We start from the raw sequence: 21,344 nt of genomic DNA, 5'->3' as shown, positions 1-21,344 counted from the left end.
GGTGGGCAGTGCTTGTTAATTTTCAATTTTTTTGATTAACTTATATTTCTAATCAACCTATTTTGAAATGTTATTACACACCTCTGGAATAGGTGGGTCTTGAATCTGGGCCTCTTTTTCTAGGGGTAGGGACAAGGCCACAGACAGGGTAATTAAGAAAGTGTTTAGCACACTTGCCTTCATTGCTCAGACTTTTGAGTATGGAAGTTGGGACACCATATTGAGGTTGTACAGGACATTGGTGAGGTCTCTTCTGGAGTACTGTGTGCAGGTCTGGTTGCCTTGCTATAAGAAGGATATTATTAAATTGGAAGAGGGTTCAAGAAAGATTTATCAGGATGTTGCTGGGAATGAAAGGTTTGAGTTATAAGAAGAGGCTGGTTAGGCTAGGACATTTTTCACTGGAGCTCAGGAGTTTGAGGGAAGACCTTGTGGATGTTTATAAAATCCCAAGGGGCATAAATAAGGTGAATAGGAAGGGTCTTTTCCCTACGGTGGGAGAGTTCAAAACCAGGGAGCGTATTTTTAAGGTTAGAGGAGAAAGTTTTGGGAAGGACATGAGGGGCAATGTTTTTACACAGAGTGGTTCATGTGTGGAATGAACTGCTGGAGGAAGTGGTGGATGTGGTACAGTTACAACATTTGGAGAGATATGGGGCAAATTGAGGCAGGTGGGACTGAGTTTAATTTGGGAACATGGTCAGCGTGGACTGTTTGGATTGAAGAGTCTGTTTCTACGTATGTTTCTTTGTACGATTCTATGACCCTCAAAATGTTTATCACTAGACGTTGATTATTTAATTAGTAACATGGGTGACTAGGTGGGCAGTTTATATAAAAAAAATTAGCTGGGTTCTTCTCCATTTGTGAGTTGGGCTTCTGGATAACAAAAGGGTCCAAAAGGGAAACATAGAGACTGGTTTACATGCTAAAATGTAAATCTACAATTATGTAAATATAAATCTCTAAAGGATTTTTATTACCTAACTCAGGTTATGGATATTGTTCAGAGAAACATCATATAGTCAACTATTTATTCGCTTATCTGTAGGATTAATTTATTAATGTATCTTTCTATTGCATTTTTATATTTTTGTTCTTTTCTGTTGATGCTTTTTTAATGTTTAGTCAATCCCATTTGTTTTGTTTTTTCTTGAGTATCCAGTGATATTTATTATTTTCTGTAGTCTCCTCGTTTTACACCCAAATCTTTGAGGAGAATCATAATCTGAAGAGAACCATATTGATTACAACTGAGTGGGATTCAAGTCAAGGGTCTAAGTTATTCTGCATGAACTGATTTCTTTTCCTTAAGGATGTGCTTTGAAATGAAAACACAATCAAAATTATAGCATGGTAATATACATTCTGCCTAATAATGCCATTAAAGCTGGGTAAAGGTAGACCTTGCCTTCCTTTCAGATCTGATGTCAAGGTTATCATTTTTCTATTTGGACTCTGCTGTTTGTACTACTCCAAAAAAAAACATTTATCCTAATCTCAGTTTCTCTGAATGTGGGTTGATTTAAAGTTAATTAGAGAAGGTGAAGCAGCTTAGAGCATGCATAATTTGGAGGATGTTGAATGCTTCTGGCAATCCTGTTTATAAATCCTCCTCTGTTTTGTAATGATCAGGTGGCCTAGATGTTATGATTCTGTAAACCAAAGAACTAAAGGCTGAGATATGCTTGAGGAGCTTATAAACCTAAGGAAGTGAGATTCCCTAACTTTACACAATGTTTCATTTATATTGAGGTTTCTATTAGTGAAAGGCACTGCATGTGGTATAGAAATAGAAGGCTTTGTTTTAGGTTGGTTATGTTTAGAATAGGTTTAGAATAGTTACCTCCTGTCAATGACATAAAGTTGAAAAAAACTATTTTAAAATATTCTGAGCTATGGTTGGGAAAATGAGTTGAAATTTTCAAGAAAGTGCCACTATCAGTGGCTAAAACAATTCCATGTTTGCAAAAACTGGCTTATGCCTTGGACTTGGTCAACTGTTTCTCAGTACTTAGGAGGATTTAAGGATTTCCTTCTTTACAAATGTGTCTAGATCACAATGTTAAGTCGAGGATTTGTAAGTGTGGAACAGACATTAATTAATACCCCCTTCCCTGCTGTTTCTGAATTTGTGAACCTTTTTCTTACTGTGATTTACGTGCTTTTAGGGAGAAATTCATACTGTGAGGTCAGATGGAACGAATAGGAGTATGTTTGCTCCAGCTTCCACCATTGGCTCCCCTGTGGGCTTGGCTTATGACTGGATCTCTATGAACCTTTACTATACCAACTTTGACCAACAGTCCATTGAGGTCAGTATGCTTAATTTAAATTCCTGCATGGAACCAACATTAATATTAAGCATTGCAATGTTGTACAGTATATTGGATTTACAGAAGCTGATAACTGATTAACCAAATTTTGTACAAGTGGTAGTTTGTTTTTATGCAAGTAATTTATTTTTCATTGCACATAATGTTGTTCTGACCTGCATATCATTAGGTTAATTGCATTAATTTATCTAAATAATGTTTTATGCCAGTTGCTAGACTCTGGAGCAACTGTCAGGATGGGTTGGCTTGGTTGAGTGTGGTATGGTGGAGCATAGTGTGAATAGTGCTGCTTAAATCCTGTTCCAGTTGAGGTAGTTCCTTGGGGGCTACCTCTTTGCCTTGCCCTGTGGTGATATCATGATATAAACCACAATTAGCAACCTTTGGTCGACAAAACGCTACATGATGAGAGAAAAAAGAAACTTTATCAGACTCCTTTCAGCATTATGATTTGTATTTTACTTTGTGTTATTTATAGTCACTTACTTAAACATTAATTTTCTTCACCAATGTAACATTGAGGAATTTGATACTTCAACTTAACATTTTTCGCTCGTAGTATGCCCTAATTGTGTTCACAGTAACAAGAAAGAAATATGGTTCCCAGGACAGATATAAGCCACAGCACACTAAACTGATTGCAAAGATTTTTGCAAGGTAGTGTAAACTGAATAATTAGTAGAAGCATTTATTACAGTGTTTGGTCTTATACCATTATCTCACTTAATGGTGGAAAATGGATGGTCTGGCAAGCAGGCCAAGGAATTTGAAAGTATTTGGCCACTTTAAGTGGATGCAGAAGGAGACAAATATTCTAAAGGGTGCAAATAGATTTTAAATTTTCATCACATTTTTCCCCAAATTTTTCAGGAGGGACTTGGTGGGTGGTGGGTGATGGGTGATGGGTGCTGCAGAGATGAGTCAAGGAAAGCTGTATCCAAACAGAAATTAAATGAAATGCAACATGGAGACAGAAATATGAGTCTTCCAGGACTGATGGAATTGTATTTAATCCCCTGTTTAATGGAGGTGAAGATGGGCATAATACTGTACAAAATAAATTGAAGACAGTTGCCCCATTTTGCAATCTAAGGTATCATTTCTACAGGAGAAAACTGAAAAGACATCATTCAGCTGTACAGCCTACTGTGCCCGAGTGGAACTCCACACTTGATGTTCTGCACTTCTGAAAACTTTGGCACATTAGAAAAACTATGCTTTGTGATCTGATGGTTGTTTTCCACGGGGAAAATGATGTAAATCTAGCTGGTGAAAAACAATGTAGGAACCTCATTTAAATCATTCAAAGGAATTTTCATCTTGTCAACTTTGAAAACTGCAAGGAAAATAGTAGCTGATCAAAAGAAGTGTGAATAAAACTAAATGCTGATTCCATGCCTCACCCTCATATACATCCATAACCCACAACAGTTCCACAGCTAACATATCAGTGGTGAGTACAGCCACAATCCTGACTGATGGGAACAGTGTCTGTTGCTCTAAGATGAGGCCTCCTCTCTGTATCTGTAAGTCCCACCTCACAAAGGTGCTTTTCAGTCAAATGGCTAGAAGGTATGTAATCCCAGCTGTACCACTGCATCTCCAGGCAGTTCTGAAGAAGATGAGGCCAGAATTGGAAGCAAGTCTAAGTTATTGCCTTTGCCAGAATCTTGGTGATAGGGTTGAACAGTGTTAGGAGGTTGCCTTGGGAGCCCAAGTAAGGATTAAGGAGGGAAATATGACTTTGAATGTGGTTGGTATGTCCAAAGGGCCCAGGGAACATTGCAAAAGAGGTCATCATGCAGGCAATGACATCTCAATGGCAACCCAGCATTATTGTTCTCTATTTTACGTTTGCAGAGGTGGAGAACTTGTGTGAATTTCAGCCCAATGTTCTAAAATGTACATGTGGAAAATTCCAGGGAGGGGGTCAGGTAGGATTGAGGGCCAACTGCTTGCTTGCACGATTGAGAGGTTGGCAATGATACAACTACCCAGCAAGACGCTTGCTCTCTTAATAAGCTAAATTTATCTCCCTTATTTATGTATATATTAGAATTTGAATTAGCTTTATTGTCATGTACTTGCATGAGTACAGTGAAAAGTTTATAAGTCACCACTTGTGCTACCACCCTAGGCACAAAGATACTTAGGTACAGATTCTAAAGTACAAATTCGTGGGAATAAATTAGAAAAATAAAGAAATACAAGTTCAGAATAAAGCTTTCCAACCCAGTGTCCGCTGGCACCTAACCTCCAGCCCACACCAGCCCTCACCTCCCAACTGTGCCGGACTTCACCTCAAAGCTGTTGAGACTGGGAGAGCCAGAGCCTGCTGTAGATTCATTTCAAGGTCGGGAGTCTGCACTGAGACTGGGAGTCTGAGATATCTTCAAGCGAAGAAAGGAAAAAGAGAGAAAGAGAAGTGGGGCCATTTTGACTTTGCACCTGCGGGCTGCTGATTTTGAAGCTTGTCCACCCTCTGTATTATGATGGTTGAGCTCAGGGTGTTTGTGAAAGCGATGGGCTGGGCATCCAACCATGTTCCATGGCCCTATACTACAAACATACTCAGTAGGGCACTCATTATCCCACCCTACATTGATTTAACATTTATTTTATTCAGTGTCTGACTTCTTAGAACTCCAGTTAACATTAACTGGTCTTGAATCCCTCATATGAACAGCAAATTTGAATTTAAATTGTTATAAAGGAGAAACATTGCAGTACAGTAATTGCAAATAGATTTAGCAGTGTTTCTTATGTTCCTTGATTATTTTTAAAAACTATAAACACAGTGCTGTTTAGTTTTATTAGATCCCTTTTCAAGTTGAATAACTATCATGTAAGAATATTATTCAGTACTTTTCACACAGCACCCTGATAACACAAAAGATAATTTCTTATATGTATTTACATTTTTTTAAGGTAGTAAATGTGCATAATGATGTCAAGTACAGAAAAACAATACTAGCAAATAATGGACAAAGGACTGGTGTTGGGACACCCAGAGGTATTGTGGTAGATCCAGCAAGAGGGTGAGTAGAATATTAGAGTAAATTTCAAAGTTATTTTGTAAATTTAAGGCATCCGTCTGGAGCTGAAAAATGATTTGGCTCTTACTTATGAGGTGCTAAAAGTTTTGCATACTAAAATGTGGCAAAATCCTAGATGATCATAAAAATCATTCAAGAATTTCAAAGTCTGAAGTGGGAAAGGACCAACGATTACATTAGGAAGTACCGAGTTGTTGGTCTACATCTCCCTTCACAGCATAACTGAATCTGTTGGATGTATTAATGTAAGCATAACTTGATTCATTCACCCCTCTCACCTTGAATCAATGTACTAGACTCTATTTTTATGCCTACCTCTTCCAAGCATGAAGTTCCATCTCTTAAAGCATTTGCCAACCATTCCCATTGGATTGAATTTCAGTTTGCCAAATCACTTACCTATTAGACATTGTTTCATTAAGAAGCAATTACAATATTGCAAATAGAATAATAACACATATAACCTCTTAAAATTTCCCTAATGGTTCATGTTCAGCACATGGAATGTTAGTGACCCATCTTTACATATTAACATCTTAGAAATTACACTTCATACAGTCATTTTTATTTGAATTTGCTTATTGTGTAAATAACTAAATTACACTGTTAAAATGTGAGAATCATTTTATTTTAAACAGAGTCAATATAATTTTGTGATCTGACAAAACAAGTCACAATTTCAGGTGACACATGACAGTAGCAGAATTAAAGATATGGCAACACACTTACCACCTGCTCTTATTTGAGGTCAGACTGCTATGATTTTGCAAGGTGTTGGCAAACATGTGAGAGTTGATTTAAATATGCGCACAAAGGTTCTATGCCGCAGTCTTTCTTGAGACTATACTACTGTTGTCATTGTTGCTGGTGTCTCTACGCTCAATTCTTAAAATGACTGAAGCCTCCATGTTATAGCACCCCGTACTTCCCACACTCCTTAAATTCCATATGCTGGTTTGGGTCTGCCCGAACATTGAACAATGCAAACGTGAGTGAAATGGACCTGGAGTTGAATTGATTGAAAATTGAGTAAGACTATGATCACTATTATAGAAGTGTAACATGATTCACTGGTGAGTGAAATATTATGATTGTATATGATCCAAAGGCAATTTTGGAGAGTAATTATGAGTCTAAAGCATTCAGATTTTCCCAATCACTATGACCTTTGCAAACTAAAAATTTCACAAGCCTGCATGTAAACAAAATACTTTGAATCACCAGTGCTCATTGCTATCCTATGATCCTAACTCTGTTTCCTCAATCTGCAATATCTTGCAGAACTTAAACTCTGCACCTTCTGTAGCTGTAACACTATATTCTGCATTCTGTTCTATTACCCTGAAGTACTTATGTAAGGTAATGATTTGCCTGGATAGCATGTAAAACAATATTTTTCACTCTATCCCAGTAAATCAAAAATAAGGAAATCAGTCTTGGTGAGAGAGAGAGAGATTGTGCATGAGTCCTCAGCCTATTGACCACATATGGTGTGCAAATTGGCCATGCAAAAAAAAATGTTCCGTTTCGGGCAAATGTGAGGTGATGCATTTTGGACGATCAAATTCAAGGGCAAACTGTACAGTAAATGGAAAAGTCTGAGGGAAAATTGATGAACAGAGAGATCTGGGTGTTCAGGTCCATTGTACCCTGAAGGTGACAACGCAGGTCAATAGAGTGGTCAAGAAGGCACATGGCATGCTTTCCTTCATTGGGCGGGGTATTGAGTACAAGAGTTGGCAGGTCATGTTGCAGTTGTATAGGACTTTGGTTCGGCCACATTTGGAGTACTGTGTACAGTTCTGGTCGCCACATTACCAAAAGGATGTGGATGTTTTGGAGAGGGTGCAGAGGAGGTTCACCAGTGTGTTGCCTGCGAGGGAGGGTGCTAGGTATGAAGAGAGGTTGAGTAGATTAGGATTATTTTCATTAGAAAGACGGAGATTGAGGGGGGACCTGATTGAGGTCTACAAAATCATGAGGGGTATAGACAGGGTGAATAGCAAGAAGCTTTTTCCCAGAGTGGGGGACTCAATTACTAGGGGTCATGAGGTCAAAGTGAGAGGAGGAAAGTTTAAGGGAGACATGCGTGGAAAGTTCTTTACACAGAGGGTGGTAGGCACCTGGAATGCGTTGCCAGCGGAGGTGGTAGACGCAGATACGTTAGCGTCTTTTAAGATATATTTGGACAGGTACTTGGATGGGCAGGGAGCAAATGGACACAGACCGTTAGAAAATAGCTGACAGGTTAGACAGAGGATCTTGATCGGCGCAGGCTTGGAGGGCCGAAGGGCCTGTTCCTGTGCTGTAATTTTCTTTGTTGTTTGTTTCATACAATGTTTACAATCCTGACACTTCCTCTGCTGAAATAAAGCAAAATCGACAGGCGAAGATGCCATTTGTTTCAGTATATTAATGCGCAGCATTCAGGAATACGCATGTACCAATTTTAATGATCTTTATAATTGTAAATTTATTTCAATCATTTTCAAACAAAAGTAGGACATTGTCAGAAACAGTTAGCATATGGAATCATTAGTAAAAAATTGCCAGATTTAACTCACTCATATGCAAGATCTCTTGTCGTACCTATGGCATTGGTGGGTAGCACAATGAACATGCTCCATGCTAATTTTTTTTATTGTCATACTTCTATTATTTCATGCTTTTACAATATCTGAAAACTATGTATAAATCTATTTCAGGAAGTTGTACTGGACAGATCAAGGTACCGACAGTGGAATTCCAGCAAAAATTGCTAGTGCTTATATGGATGGCTCTAATCCTCGAGTTCTCTTCACTAATGATCTAGATCAAGTAGAGTTCATTAGCATTGACATCAAAGCACGCAGGCTGTACTGGGCTGTGTCTGGTACAGGAGTGGTATGTATTTTTACTTTATGAAGGGCACATATTCATAATAAATAAAATTTTGGGTGCCTATCAGTCTCCCACCCTAATAGATCATTGTAAACAGCCATTATTCACTCTGTTTCTCTATCAGTTCCATCAGATGATGCCTGTGTGCAATGAGCAATTCATTAAATTTTGTTACTCTTTTGGTGGGAGGAGGTGGCAAAGAAAGAAAATAGTTAAGAGATTTTAAGTAGGTGAAGCTATTTAACAACGTTTATTGCCAAGGTGTGTACATTTTATTCCATCATATGTTTTCTCAAGGAGCTAATTTTCCCATCATTACTGACTGGGTAAGAATATTTGGTAGTGATTAATGAGGTCTGAATTTAATGTCCACCATGGTGACCTCATTTACCGGATGGAATGCAAGGGTGAACTCTGCCACAGCTATTTCTAGAGACTCAATGTGGTTAAATATCAATCATGTGGTGATTTAATTTCAAAAGGTGCTGGCCAGCTGGACCCTTAGTCCCAGCAGGACCTTGTCTTTGAGGAAGGCTGGGCATAGCTCCTTCATCAATGGTAGACCTTGCAAACAAGGGTTCACTCTGTGAGCCATAGGCAGCCGTATTAGGAAGCCTTCATCTCACCCCTAACCCACAGGGAAGCTGCCAGGGTACACCTGGTAGTTACTCCATGGGGAGTACAGCACCCCTACCACCCCAAATGGTAATATTAACAATTTCCTGGTCTCTATTTATATTAGCGGATGTTAGTAATTAATAGGCTTGACAAGTCATATTGTAATTAACATATTTTTATGAAGTGTAGTTAATGCACTTCCAGTGTAAATGTTGATTCTTGTGTTGTCCCTATAGATTGAACGCGGAGATCTAAATGGTTTGCACCGGATGACTGTGGTTAACCACCTTTCTCATCCTCGGGGTTTAGCCATTTACGACGGCTTCCTTTACTATACAGATTCTGATTTTGAGATCATTGAGCGTGTGGACAAGATTACTGGTGAAAACCCAGTTGTGATGAGGAATAACATTGCAGGGCTGAATTGCCTCAGAGTTTACTTCAGAGACAGTGAGTAGTACCTGTAATTTTTTTTAAATTCATCAACGGGGTGAGGGTGTCACTGGCTAGGCAGCATTTATTGCCCAGAGGACGTTTCAGAGTCAACCACATTGCTTTAGGTCTGGACCATATAGGCCAGACCAGGTAAGGATGGCAGTGTTCCTCCCTAAAGGAAATTAGTGAACCCAAAGGGGATTTTCATGGTCATCATTATATTCTTAATTCCAGATATTTTTAATTGAATTCAAACTCTACCATCTGCTGTGGTAGGATTTGAACCTGGGTTCCCTGGAACATTATCTGTGTCTCTGGATTAACAGTCCAGCAATAATGCCACTAGGCCATTGCCTCCTTATACTAGCTGCGTGCCGAAATAGTTTCTGTACAATTCCTCTAAAGAAGTGAGATCCATCATGTATATAGAACTCAGCTTCTATTGGTTGAATTTCTAAAGTTATTTTAGCTAAAGCTTCTATACGATTATAAAACATCCTAATATAAATCAACTAACATTATGTCTATTTATCTTCAAAGACTAACAAGAATGTGGATTTACATATGAATGATTTACTTCTTGCGTGCAAACAATTTGTGCATCCGTCATTTGATGCTTTGCGCCATGAAAATTAATTTATGAACTAGGAATAACTTTTATACAGTTATCTGTATAATAGTATAAGTAGACTCAATAAAACTTTTGAAAGGAAATTAGACACATACTAGACAATAAAATAAAATGAAGTGGGAAAATAAAGAATTGGATTGAAGTCGCGATGTTAAGAGTAATCAAGAAGGTGAAAAGAGATGATAGAAAACAGTTAAATATTTGAACTAAAGTTTGCTGATGAAGTATAATGTTGTGTTGTATTAAATTGTTCACATTTGTAGGTGAGAGCCCTATAAGCGCTTGTATGCTGTACTGCTTCTATTTACTTATTCTGTGTCAGGGATATCACTGAAACAGATATTCTACTACTTGCAACAAACTTACTGATATAAATGTTTGAAGTTCATTTAATCATGATCAATGACCTCCACATCAGCTGGTTGTGGATTTCACGTTTTATTTAATAGCTCCTCAATGACAATAATATCACTGTAATTTTGGGTGCCATCACGCAAGTGGAAAAGCAGCTCAAAGTCTTAAATGGATATTACAGTTTTGGTAATTGGGTTAGTAAGAGGGCTTATTGAGATCAACTTTCAAAATGTTGGATTTTAATTAAAAATCAATGAAATTGACATATTGTAGTGATGTGCATCTGTATATTGTAGATTGTCATTTCTAAAGATTTTAAAGCTTCTACTCCCACTTCAATCAGTGGTCCCTTTAGCAGTCCCATATAAATTGTCTGAAACATGGCATTGTGCATTTTCATGATGGCATTAATTGGTCTGATTAAGGTGGAATTAAGTATTTGCTGATCGACATCTCTAAAATTACAGTCTGACTCTTAAGCAAGGAATTTTCTAATATATTGACAATTGAAGATATCAGGAAGGCAATAACTCATAAAGATTGAATGTAATGAGGCAGTAGTCTAATCTTTGGTTTTAGATTGTTATAAATTGCTGATAGTTTCTGTGTCATTTAGGTACCTTGATTTGGTAGATGTTTCAGACTTTGCTAGTTCTCCCAGGCTTGTGTAAATGTGGTCATGAGTTGGTGTGCATTGTTTAACAATTATTGTTTATGATATTAGCAGACACATTTTGGCCATAATGTGTCATATGAATATGTTATTTCAAAGTACCTATTAAAACATATTATGAAGTAATGCCATAGAAATATGTTAAGCATTTGTTCACAACACTTGTAATAATTGTATTAATTTTGAAATCACTCAATCTTTAGAATTACTTGTTGAAATGTGAACAACATAAAAATCAGGAGTAGCCAAGTAGGTTTTGCACCATTAATTTGATATCTGATGTCAATGTATAGAAAGGATTGCCACCTTGACCCTTTTTCATTGTAGAAGGGAGCTCCACATTTTTAAGAGGTGATCCCACTCAGGACTCCTTCAGAAATGTGGACGCACGCTTCAATTTTGACACTTCTTTAAACATGTAGAACTAACAGAGGGAGGAATTCCACACCCCCATTCCACACCAGTCAGCTGCACATTCTGAAACAGGGAAGTCTTGATAATTATTTTGATAGCTGACTCAAAGGATAAGTACACAAAGTAAGTATTAAGTTCAGGTGCTGGGAGGAGCAGCACCAGATAAACAAGGGAGAAATACATCTCAGGTAAATCTGCCAGCTGGCTAAGGTGACTTTCCAAGGGCTTCAGGCACAGGGGATTTGCCCACTGGAAGGTTCAATTTCCTAGCCAATTCTTTAAGAGCCTGTTATGGTGGGGATTCAATAAAGTCTCTCTACCGGTGCCACTTCCACCTTTGCTGGTGTAACAGCAGTCTGGCCAGTGGAAAATCCAGGCTCTTGTTTCAGCAAAAGTTTTTTAGAGTAGAATATCTAATCATAGAGTCATAGCGCTGACAGCACAGAAACAGACCCTTCAGTCCAACTCATCCATGCCAAGTAGATATCCTAAATAAATCTAGTCCCAATTGCCAGCATCTGACCCATACCCAACTAAACCGGCCCTATTCATAGACCCATCCAGGTGCCTTTTAAAGATTGTAATTGCACCAGCCTCCACCACTTCCTGTGGCAGCTCATTCCACACATGCACGACCCTCTGCATGAAAATTTGCCCCTTAGATCCCTTTTAAATCTTCCCCTGTCACCTTAAACTTACGCCCTCTAGATTTGACCTCCCACACCCTAGGGAAAAGACATTGGCCATTTACCCTATCCATGCCTCTCATGATTTTATAAACCTCTATAAGGTCACTCATCAGCCAGGGTCATGGATTGCTGGTTATGGTCTTGTAAGGGGTTTCATGAAAAGTGAGGATGTAAGTGGCCTGGAGAATGGGAGGAGTCTGAGGCAGGTGGGGCATTGTTCAGGACAGAACAAGGGTAGAAGAACCATCATAGACAAGATAACAAAGTGTGGAGCTGGATGAACACAGCAGGCCAAGCAGCATCTTAGGAGCACAAAAGCTGACGTTTTGGGCCTGGACCCTTCATCAGAGAGGGGGATGGGGAGATGGTTCTGGAATAAATAGGGAGAGAGGGGGAGGCAGACTGAATATGGAGAGAAAACAAGATAGGTGGAGAGGAGAGTATAGGTGGGGAGGTAGGGAGGGGATAGGTCAGTCCAGGGAAGGTGGACACGTCAAGGAGGCGGGATGAGGTGGTAGGTAGGAAATGGAGGTGCGGCTTGAGCTGGGAGGAAGGGATGGGTGAGAGGAAGAACAGGTTAGGGAAGCAGAGACAGGCTGGGCTGGTTTTGGGATGCAGTGGGGGGAGGAGACGAACTGGGCTGGTTTTGGAGGGGGAAAACAGGAGATTTTGAAGCTGGTGAAGTCCACATTGATACCATTGGGCAGCAGGGTTCCCAAGCAGAATATGAGTTGCTGTTCCTGCAACCTTCAGGTGGCATCATTGTGGCACTGCATGAGGCCCATGATGGACATGTCGTCTGCGGAATGGGAGGCGGAGTTGAAATGGTTCGCGACTGGGAGGTGCAGTTGTTTGTTGCGACAAGGATGCATCATAGACAAGGATGGGGTCAGCAGAAATAGCAGAGTATGACAGGAATCAAAATGAATTGAGGGTGAAAGATAAGTGAGGCATTCAGTAGGATAGTGTGATAGTCAAATGTATTGGTGTTCACAGCTAAAATGATGCAATCTGCCTTTCAAAAATAAATCCACAATTGCAGGTCCTGTCAAAAGTGCAACACTCAAAGTGGGAAGAGACCTTTCTGGATGCATTGAGCTGATGCTTAGAAATGATGACTGACTGGACAGAATCCTACTAAATGTGAGAGATAGTAGGAACTGCAGATGCTGGAGAATCTGAGGTAACAAGGTGCAGAGCTGGATGAACACAGCAGGCCAAGCAGCATCAGAAGAGCAGGAAAGCTAATGCTTCGGGCCTAGACCCTTCTTCAGAAATTCCCCTCTGATGCTGCTTGGCCCGCTGTGTTCATCCAGCTCTGCAACCTTGTTATCTCCTATTAAATATGAGTCTGGTGGAAGGAGAATCATGCTCAGCTGAGTTCTATTCCCAATGAACTAGCATTGATTCCAGAATGCACTGCATCACAATGAGATCCAATAAATGCAAACAGCCGGGTGACATTGTGGGCTCATTGGCATCTTGTAGTGTCTGAGGTATGGGTGAGAATGCCAGTGGTTTGAGAGTCAGATTTATTTATTTATTTGTCACATGTACTAAGTATTGGGATACAAAAGTACAGCGAAAAGTACACAAAGTCGCCACTCATTGGCACCCACTTAGTTACAGAAAGGAGAATTAAAAGATTTAACAGAGCCAAAATATAAGCAAGAAACTAAAAAAACTCAAATCTCAGAGCCCTACGTCCGATTTCCACAATGGTGCATGCGCCACTCCAGTCGCTAGGCACCCAGGAGGCTGCTGTTGCTACTGCCACGCGAATGCCCACTCTCACCATCATTGCCCCCCTCACCAGCCCCACTCTCACTGCCATCGCCCCCTCACTGGCACCGCTCTCACCGCCATCGCCAGCCCTGCCCCCACTGCCTTCAGCCGCTCACTGTCATCGCCACTTCACCAGCCCTGCCCTCACTGCCTTCGGCCGCTCACCGCCATCGCCACTTCACCAGCCCTGCCCCCACTGCCTTCAGCCACTCACCGCCATCGCCACTTCACCGGCCCTGCTCTCACTGCCTTCAGCTCACCGCCATTGCTGCTTCACCGGCCCGGCTCTCACCGCCCACTGCTGCCTCCTCACCGACCCGCTCTCACTGCCGACTGCTGCCCCCTCACCGGTTCCACTCTCACCGCCCACTGCTGCAGTTTCCAGAACTGGATCCCTCTAGTTTCCTAACTGGAAGCTCTTGAAATAATAAGTGATAGGGGAGCAGGTTTGTCATGCAAGGCAAGGGGTAGAATTGTTTGAGGGTTTGAGCCCTATTGAAGGGAAGCTTAATATTGTCTCTGGGAATGTGCAAGGACATGCTTTAAGTACCCCAAGCAATGAGCAATGTTTCCCATTAGATGAATGTTTCATTGCAGGAACCTGCCCTCTGCGGCCACAGCTGATGAACATCATAGTAGGTTTACTAGTTTAAGAGGCCAGAGGAAATATACTAGACCAAGGACTTGTAAGGAACAAAACAGAACAGGTTTGGTGGTAATCTCCAGGAAAATTATGACTGTTTGGATCAACAAACTGTATTTACAGTTCTGCTTAAACCAGTACTACATTAACACTGTGCATTGCTGCCCTACTTCTGGCCATCGTACAGCTCAGGAGAAATCAGCAAGGAAGGATACGCAAGCAGCAGTAATAGATGCCTCGAGTGATGCAGCTTGCAGAGGTTCAGCGGTGCAGGGTTTACCGTAGAGATGTTGAACATTAGCCAGAAACAGAGGAAACAGAGTGTACAGGAGGCACTTCAACTGACAGTAAATCATAGGTGCATGCCCCTCAGGATGTTTTGGGAGGTTGTCTCCTGCAGATGTCAGCAGTTGGATGAGGACCTGTGACTGAGAGGACTAGGAACCAGTCTAATGCCTGTTGCCTTGAAGATCTCTGTAATCCTGAACCACTTTGCAAACTGTTGATTTCAGGGCTCTACTGAGGACCTCTGTGTCATCTCAGTCAACTACTCAAGTGTATAAGAGAGGCCAAGATAATCTATTCAGAATGCCCCAGGGATTTCAGAGGTTCCATTGGGTTGCAGATAGCCACCCAGCCAGCACAGTGTAATTTGCTGCAATATGAGATTTCAGGATGTGCGGTGATAGATTGCACAAACATTGTCGTTTGAACTCCCTGAGATCATTCAATCTTCTTTCCAAAACAAAAAGTTCCACTCCCTTAATGTACACCTGATATGTGACAACACCAATCCAATACTCCAGGTTTCCTTTGAACATCCCTGGAACTCGCGTAATTCCAACAAGCAGCTGAATATTTTAGTGACCCTGAACGATTACCAGCTGCTGGGAGACGAGGGCTGCCCCCAGGAACGATGACACCAGTAAGGGATCCTCAAGCTGCAATGCTGTACATGCCTCCACTAAGACCTTCATTCAGCAGATGATGGGACAGTTCAAAATGAGATTTAGATGTTTAAATACTCGGGTGATGTACAGACGTACATTCCAGAAAAAAATCACCCAATGTTGCTGTGGTGAGCTTCACCCAAAAAATTTCAAACAACAAAGTGGAAAATGTATTTTCAGAGGAAGTTGTGGATGGCAGATGTCTGCTGTAATGAAGAAGGAGAAGACAAAGGACATGATGTGGGCCCAGAGGTCAGTTACAGTGAGAAAATATCGAGACAGTAATGAGACAAGGCAGGTAGACTCATGAATAGATTCCAGACTGTATGAGCTGCAGATACCTATTTTTATAGCTGTTATTTAAAAAAAAACCCTGCTGGCTGGGAACAGGCAGCTCTGTACTTGGGACATACATCATTGAGTTATTTAAGTTAAATTGTTTTGTTTCCTTCAAACAAAATGAGCCATGTTATTTTGACTATGCTGGTATTTTGATCACTTGCGTCAATCTAGGGAGATTCAGCCTTTGAATTTGTAGTTGCACACAACTTTACCTCAACAACAACAACTTTGCTGGAAAAGCTCAGCAGGTCTAGCAGCACTTGTGAAGAAAAAAATCAGAGTTAATGTTTCGGGCCCAGTGACCCTTCCTCAGAACTCGTTCCCTTCAGAACGTCAGACCCGTTCTGTGCCCCGATGACCACAGACACGCTACCTTGAAAATCACTTGTTGTCATACCTTAAAAAATGCAAAATACTGCAGATGCCATAAATCTGAAACTAACACAGAGAATGCTTGAGAAGCTCAACGCGTCTTGTAGTGACTGTGCAGGGAAAGATAGAATTTATATTTTTGAGTTCAGTATGATATCTTCAGAATTCTTCTTTTGCTTCCATGAGCATTGTTAGTGACTGCTTTTTCTGCATGAAGGTAGGGCAATTTCAAACACACAGGTGATAAGTGTTGTGTGGTAATAATGTCACTAGCCAAGGGCCCAGGCTAATTGTCTGGTTCATATAGCACCACAGCAGCTAGTGGAATTTAAATTCAGGTAATAAAATCTGGAACATAAATTTAGTGTCAGTAACAGTGACCACAAGGTATGATTTGTCCGGACAGCAGTCAAAACGATACTTATCACTGTATCTTGGTTCAGGTGACCATAAAAATACATCTGGTTCACTTATGTCTACTGGGGAAGGGTATCTGCCACCCTTACTTCGTCTCACCTACATATATTCCCAGTCTCTCAGCAGTATGATCAACTTTTAACTGCCATTTAAACTGGCCTACCTAGCACTTCAATTGTATCAATGTCTTTAAAAAAAAATCTGAAAAACTGAACAAAACCACTAGGCAACAACTGAGGTACTGGAAACAATAATGGCAGCCTCAGCTCTATTGACATCACAAAGTCCTCATTGCCAAAATCTGGGGACTAGTGCCATAATTTGGAGAGCTGACTCACAGACCAGTCTTTGCTGGGGTTTGCCTTCTGAAATAAACATTCTGCTTGAGGCCAATTAGGGCAACAAATACTGTCCTAGCCAGAGATGCCTATATCCCCATAAATGGGTTAATTAAAAAAGAGTTACTCCTATCTCTTAAAGAGCATGTTGTCCTTCACACTTGTGTATTGCCTATCTCTTATCCTGAGAATGTTTCACCTGGCTATGGAGACTCCAGTGAAGAGAAAGTTCTTGCATTCCTCCACCCTGCCAGATACATTTCTTTATTCCTCCTATGGTTTGTTTCTCTGCTGTCTGCAATGCAGCAAGCAAGGGGCCAGTTTGTTCCCTCTCACCTCATTTGACAATCTCTGAGCACTGAATATTCTTCTAAAGTGGAATTATGTCAGAAAGGCAAAGTTGGGTATACTCTACCTGAATGAATGCACTTTCAAAACAAGGTAGACAATTTAAAAGCACAAATAGTGGTACATGACAATGATCTAACCGCCATTACAGAAACATGACTGCTTGGTAACTGGGAATGGAAACTTGAATACTCAAGGCTATTGAGCAATTAGGAAAAACAGAAGGAATATTCACCATTCCCTCTCATGCAAAAGCTCAGGTACATCTGAGCTGAGAGCCTTGTGATTATACCATAAAAGACACAACCACCCACCCCCTGAGCATGTGGCTTCCAGTTGCAAACTTGACTCTGCAGTTGCACATCATGATGGTCGATTATATCATAGAACATTACAGCACAGTACAGGCCCTTCGGCCCTCGATGTTGTGCTGACCTGTCATACCGATCTCAAGCCCATCTAACCTACACTATTCCATATGTATTGCACATGTATGTCCATATGCTTATCCAATGACGACTTAAGTGTACCCAAAGTTGGCGAATCTACTACCGTTGCAGGCAAAGCGTTCCATTCTCCTACTACTCTCTGAGTAAATCTTCACCATGCCCATTTAGTTTGGGGTCAGGGAGGGGCAGTCATTTCCTGGTATCATCCCACCAGATGATCGGCCAACTTTGGCAGAATGTCTGTCACTGATCCTTGCCTATCTGATGGCTTTTGTCCAGGTTACAAGTGATCTGACCCATTGTGAGCCTTCAGAAGGGCTCAGAGTAAAACAGAAACCTGTCTGTCCTTAGAACGCTCAGTGAAAGCTTCTAACAATCTTTCCAGTTTTCTTTCCTTCTACCCGTTTAGGTATGTGGGGGCAGCCTTGGTCGGGACAATTGAACTTAACTCTCATCTCTGCCTTTTTTATGATGCATGAGCTTCTGGCACACACAAAACATGCAGCTATCTAGTTGAAATGTTTGGGGAAAAAATGCTCATTTTTGGGATTTTGAAATAATAACAGGCTGAAAAAGTGGGTGGAAGAACTCACTGTCTTGCCTTCCAACTTTAAAAAAGAAGCTTTGCAGAATTTAAAATCTTGAATAAATTGCATAAATTAAAATGTTTATGTCATTGCTTTATTTTTGAATGTTCAAACAATCAGTTCGAGTGCTTTTTAATACAAGTTTAGGCACTGAGAAAAGTTGTACTAACTTAGCTCCCACACTCAGTTCCATGGAAGCTTGCATCTTGAAGCAAATTATGAGAAAGTTGCTGTCTTGTCAGTTATCTACACAGTTAAGAGTGGAATCTGCTAGAGGAATTGCTAGAGCTTAAACTGCATTTCAGTGTTTATGCCAGAAATGTTCATGTTAATATAGATTCATGCTACCAATCAAAGAACTTCACAGTGAAGCTATGCACAGCAGAACTCGGTTCTGTGCAGATGAGGATATAATACAAAATGAGTTTTACTTTTTAAACCTAGACTATTGAGACACAAGCCAGACTGAGAAACTTCTTCAAGCTCTCGTTCGGCTTCAGGTACTTACCTGATGGTAGATCCTGTTATTACACCACCCAACATTTTTTAAAAAATTGAGTTTTACCAACTCATTCATACCAAATAGGCATTAACCAGAACAAGCAGCAGACTACCTCTATTCTGAAGATCCAGTGAGGAGTGGCCAGGGAAAATGGGAAAAGGTGGTGGTGGGAAGAATACAAGCAGCATGGGCTTGAATGGCAGGGGCTACAGTGAGAACTTTGTCAGAAGCGAGCAAGAAGTTGGGCTAAGCCTATCTTGATATTTGGGACCAACTTGCTTCATCCTTTAAACAAGTCCGAGGCAAAGCAAGCTTCTCTTTAGGCAGCCTATTAAGCAGACTTTTTTTTTAATCAACTGCACATCCCACATCGCTAATTTGAGGTTAATCATCCTACCGCTCACCGCAAGCAGACTAGACTCTGACTGTGAAGAGCCTTCTTCTTGATCAGCGTGAACAGCTTAGCATGACGACTTGCCTGGTTCTGACAAATTACTCGCTGCAGCCCCTGCCATTCAAGCCCGAGCTGTTTGTATTCTTCCCACCACTATCTTTTTCCCATTTTCTTTGGCCACTCCTTACTGGAGCGGGCATGATCCACAGGCACCAGCTGCAGTGACGCCTCAATGATTAATATTGGCATTTGATGTTTGCCAGCTCCTCACGATTCTCATACCCCTCTCCAATCCACATTTGGGATGCTTGGGAAACATTGACCTGTGTTACAGGGCACACTAGCAACTAGCATTGAAAAACAGCTGCAAGGGCACTTTATGCACAGGGACCGATTGGATCAGGCTGCACATTAGGGATAATAGGAACTGCAGATGCTGGAGAATCTGAGATAACAAGGTGTAGGGCTGGATGTTTCGGCTCCTAAGATGCTGCTTGGCCTGCTGTGTTCATCCAGCTCTGCACCTTGTTATCTGCACGTTAGGGATGCTTGCTTGCCTCCTGTCTTAGCACTCACTCGCACACTTAGAGCCTACCTGCATGCTTTATCATACAAATATGTAATCACACCTGGTACCAATTACTTTCTAAGAAAACCCAAAACTTCAAATATAAACTGTCTAGCTCTAGCTGAGAAAAGATGAAAGCTGCTTATTGCAAAAAATGAAGTATTTCTTATCAGGTGAGCTCTGTATCATTCCGATTATAAGTTGAATTGGTAATGGACGATTCACTAATGAATGTAAGAACAAGTGTGAGTTGTGATTTACATTGTAAATTATATCATAATATGGGATTGCCAAAGCAAGGATATAAAAGTGCTTTTTGTAAAAAAAAACTGTGAAAAACATTGATTACATCAATTTTCATATTTCACAGATTAATTGGCAATTAGTTATTTGTTGTTTGTGTGAGGCACATGCATGTAGAGAGTGCTGCCTGGTTAATTCGTCACCAGCTCCCTAGTTCTGACACTGGGCTTATGTAGTGGAATTTGGTGTGGTGGAAAACCCAGGAGGCAGATGCTTCAGAGGCAAAGAAAACTTTGATTTTTTTGAAAAACAAGCAAATTAAATATATTTACAGAAAACAAGAAAGTGAATATCAAAACGCGCCCTATCCGTGACTTAGATCTGTCTCCCAGTTAACTTAAACCCCAGTTAAGACTTGATGCAGTGCGTAAGTAGATACAGTGGATAACTGTTACTTATGCTAACAGGGAAACGAAAGCGAGAGAGAGAGAATCTGCTGACTCGGAGCCCTACACAGTTAGCCCCGAATCCCATCTTTCCCTGTCTATGACTGGTCAAGCTGGGTTAGAGGGTCTTGATGACCTTAGGTTCACCTCTGGAGTGAAATGCGATTTTGACTGGCTCTTGTCCATAGTCTCTTGCTGTAGCTGGGTCTGCAGGAAGGCCACAAGTGCCAGTAACAGTCAGTCTCGTGGTGTCCACTGATGTGGTTAGATGCATGGGACCAGATCGGTGAGTAGCTTGGGTTCTCTTTCTTTTCTCGGTGGGCCTTGTGAGCAGGTTGTTGTCTTGGATAGTGGTGGATGCCACTGATATTGCCCCGGTCGGTGTCTTGTGTCTCTGGATGCCTTCAGTTGCCTCTGGGCATTAAGTGGAGTTCTACGGTTAATTGCAAGTGTTCGGTAGTTGTAAATGATGCTTGCTTCTTGCTCAAATTCTCAAACTCCCCTCGCAGAGTCCGCCTCAGAGCATACACCACATTGGAATCGGGACATGTTGCGGTATTGCAGTGTTGGTATCACAGTGCCCAGTGCAGGGCTCAGATCTCCAGTTATACCCAACTGCAAGCCCCCTTATCTCCCATCAAATCTATTGAGCTATTGTTCCTCCTATAGGAGCTGAATGGGCTTCCTGAGCACGAAAGTAAGCGTGAGTGGATTTTCCGATTAAAGTGAATGGTTTCGATGGTTTTGGAATGTCCAGTGTTTCCCTTGGATGGGTATTTGTTTAGGTTTCAGTAGTGATGTGAATTTTTTTTTAACATCCATAGGTAGAACAGGTTGCATGTAACATCATGGTGTGGAATGTTCATTATTTCTG

General features: G+C 41.0%; 1 protein-coding gene across 4 annotated transcripts in view; it reads left to right on the top strand.

Annotated features, from left to right (window-relative positions):
• Positions 1 to 21,344, top strand: part of lrp2a (low density lipoprotein receptor-related protein 2a) — a 313,171-nt gene that overhangs the window by 147,368 nt on the left and 144,459 nt on the right. For all 4 annotated transcript variants that reach the window (XM_059647356.1, XM_059647357.1, XM_059647359.1 and 1 more), the window contains 4 exons: positions 2,172 to 2,315; positions 5,265 to 5,374; positions 8,098 to 8,275; positions 9,127 to 9,340. In XM_059647356.1, the coding sequence (XP_059503339.1) occupies positions 2,172 to 2,315; positions 5,265 to 5,374; positions 8,098 to 8,275; positions 9,127 to 9,340 (646 nt within the window). The remainder of the gene's footprint in view (positions 1 to 2,171; positions 2,316 to 5,264; positions 5,375 to 8,097; positions 8,276 to 9,126; positions 9,341 to 21,344) is intronic.

The sequence above is a fragment of the Stegostoma tigrinum genome, chromosome 7 (assembly GCF_030684315.1).
Source record: "Stegostoma tigrinum isolate sSteTig4 chromosome 7, sSteTig4.hap1, whole genome shotgun sequence".
In the NCBI taxonomy this organism is placed as follows: Eukaryota; Metazoa; Chordata; class Chondrichthyes; order Orectolobiformes; family Stegostomatidae; genus Stegostoma; species Stegostoma tigrinum.
Note: the sequence above shows the minus strand (reverse complement) of the source record. Positions and strands in the feature narration are given on the sequence as shown.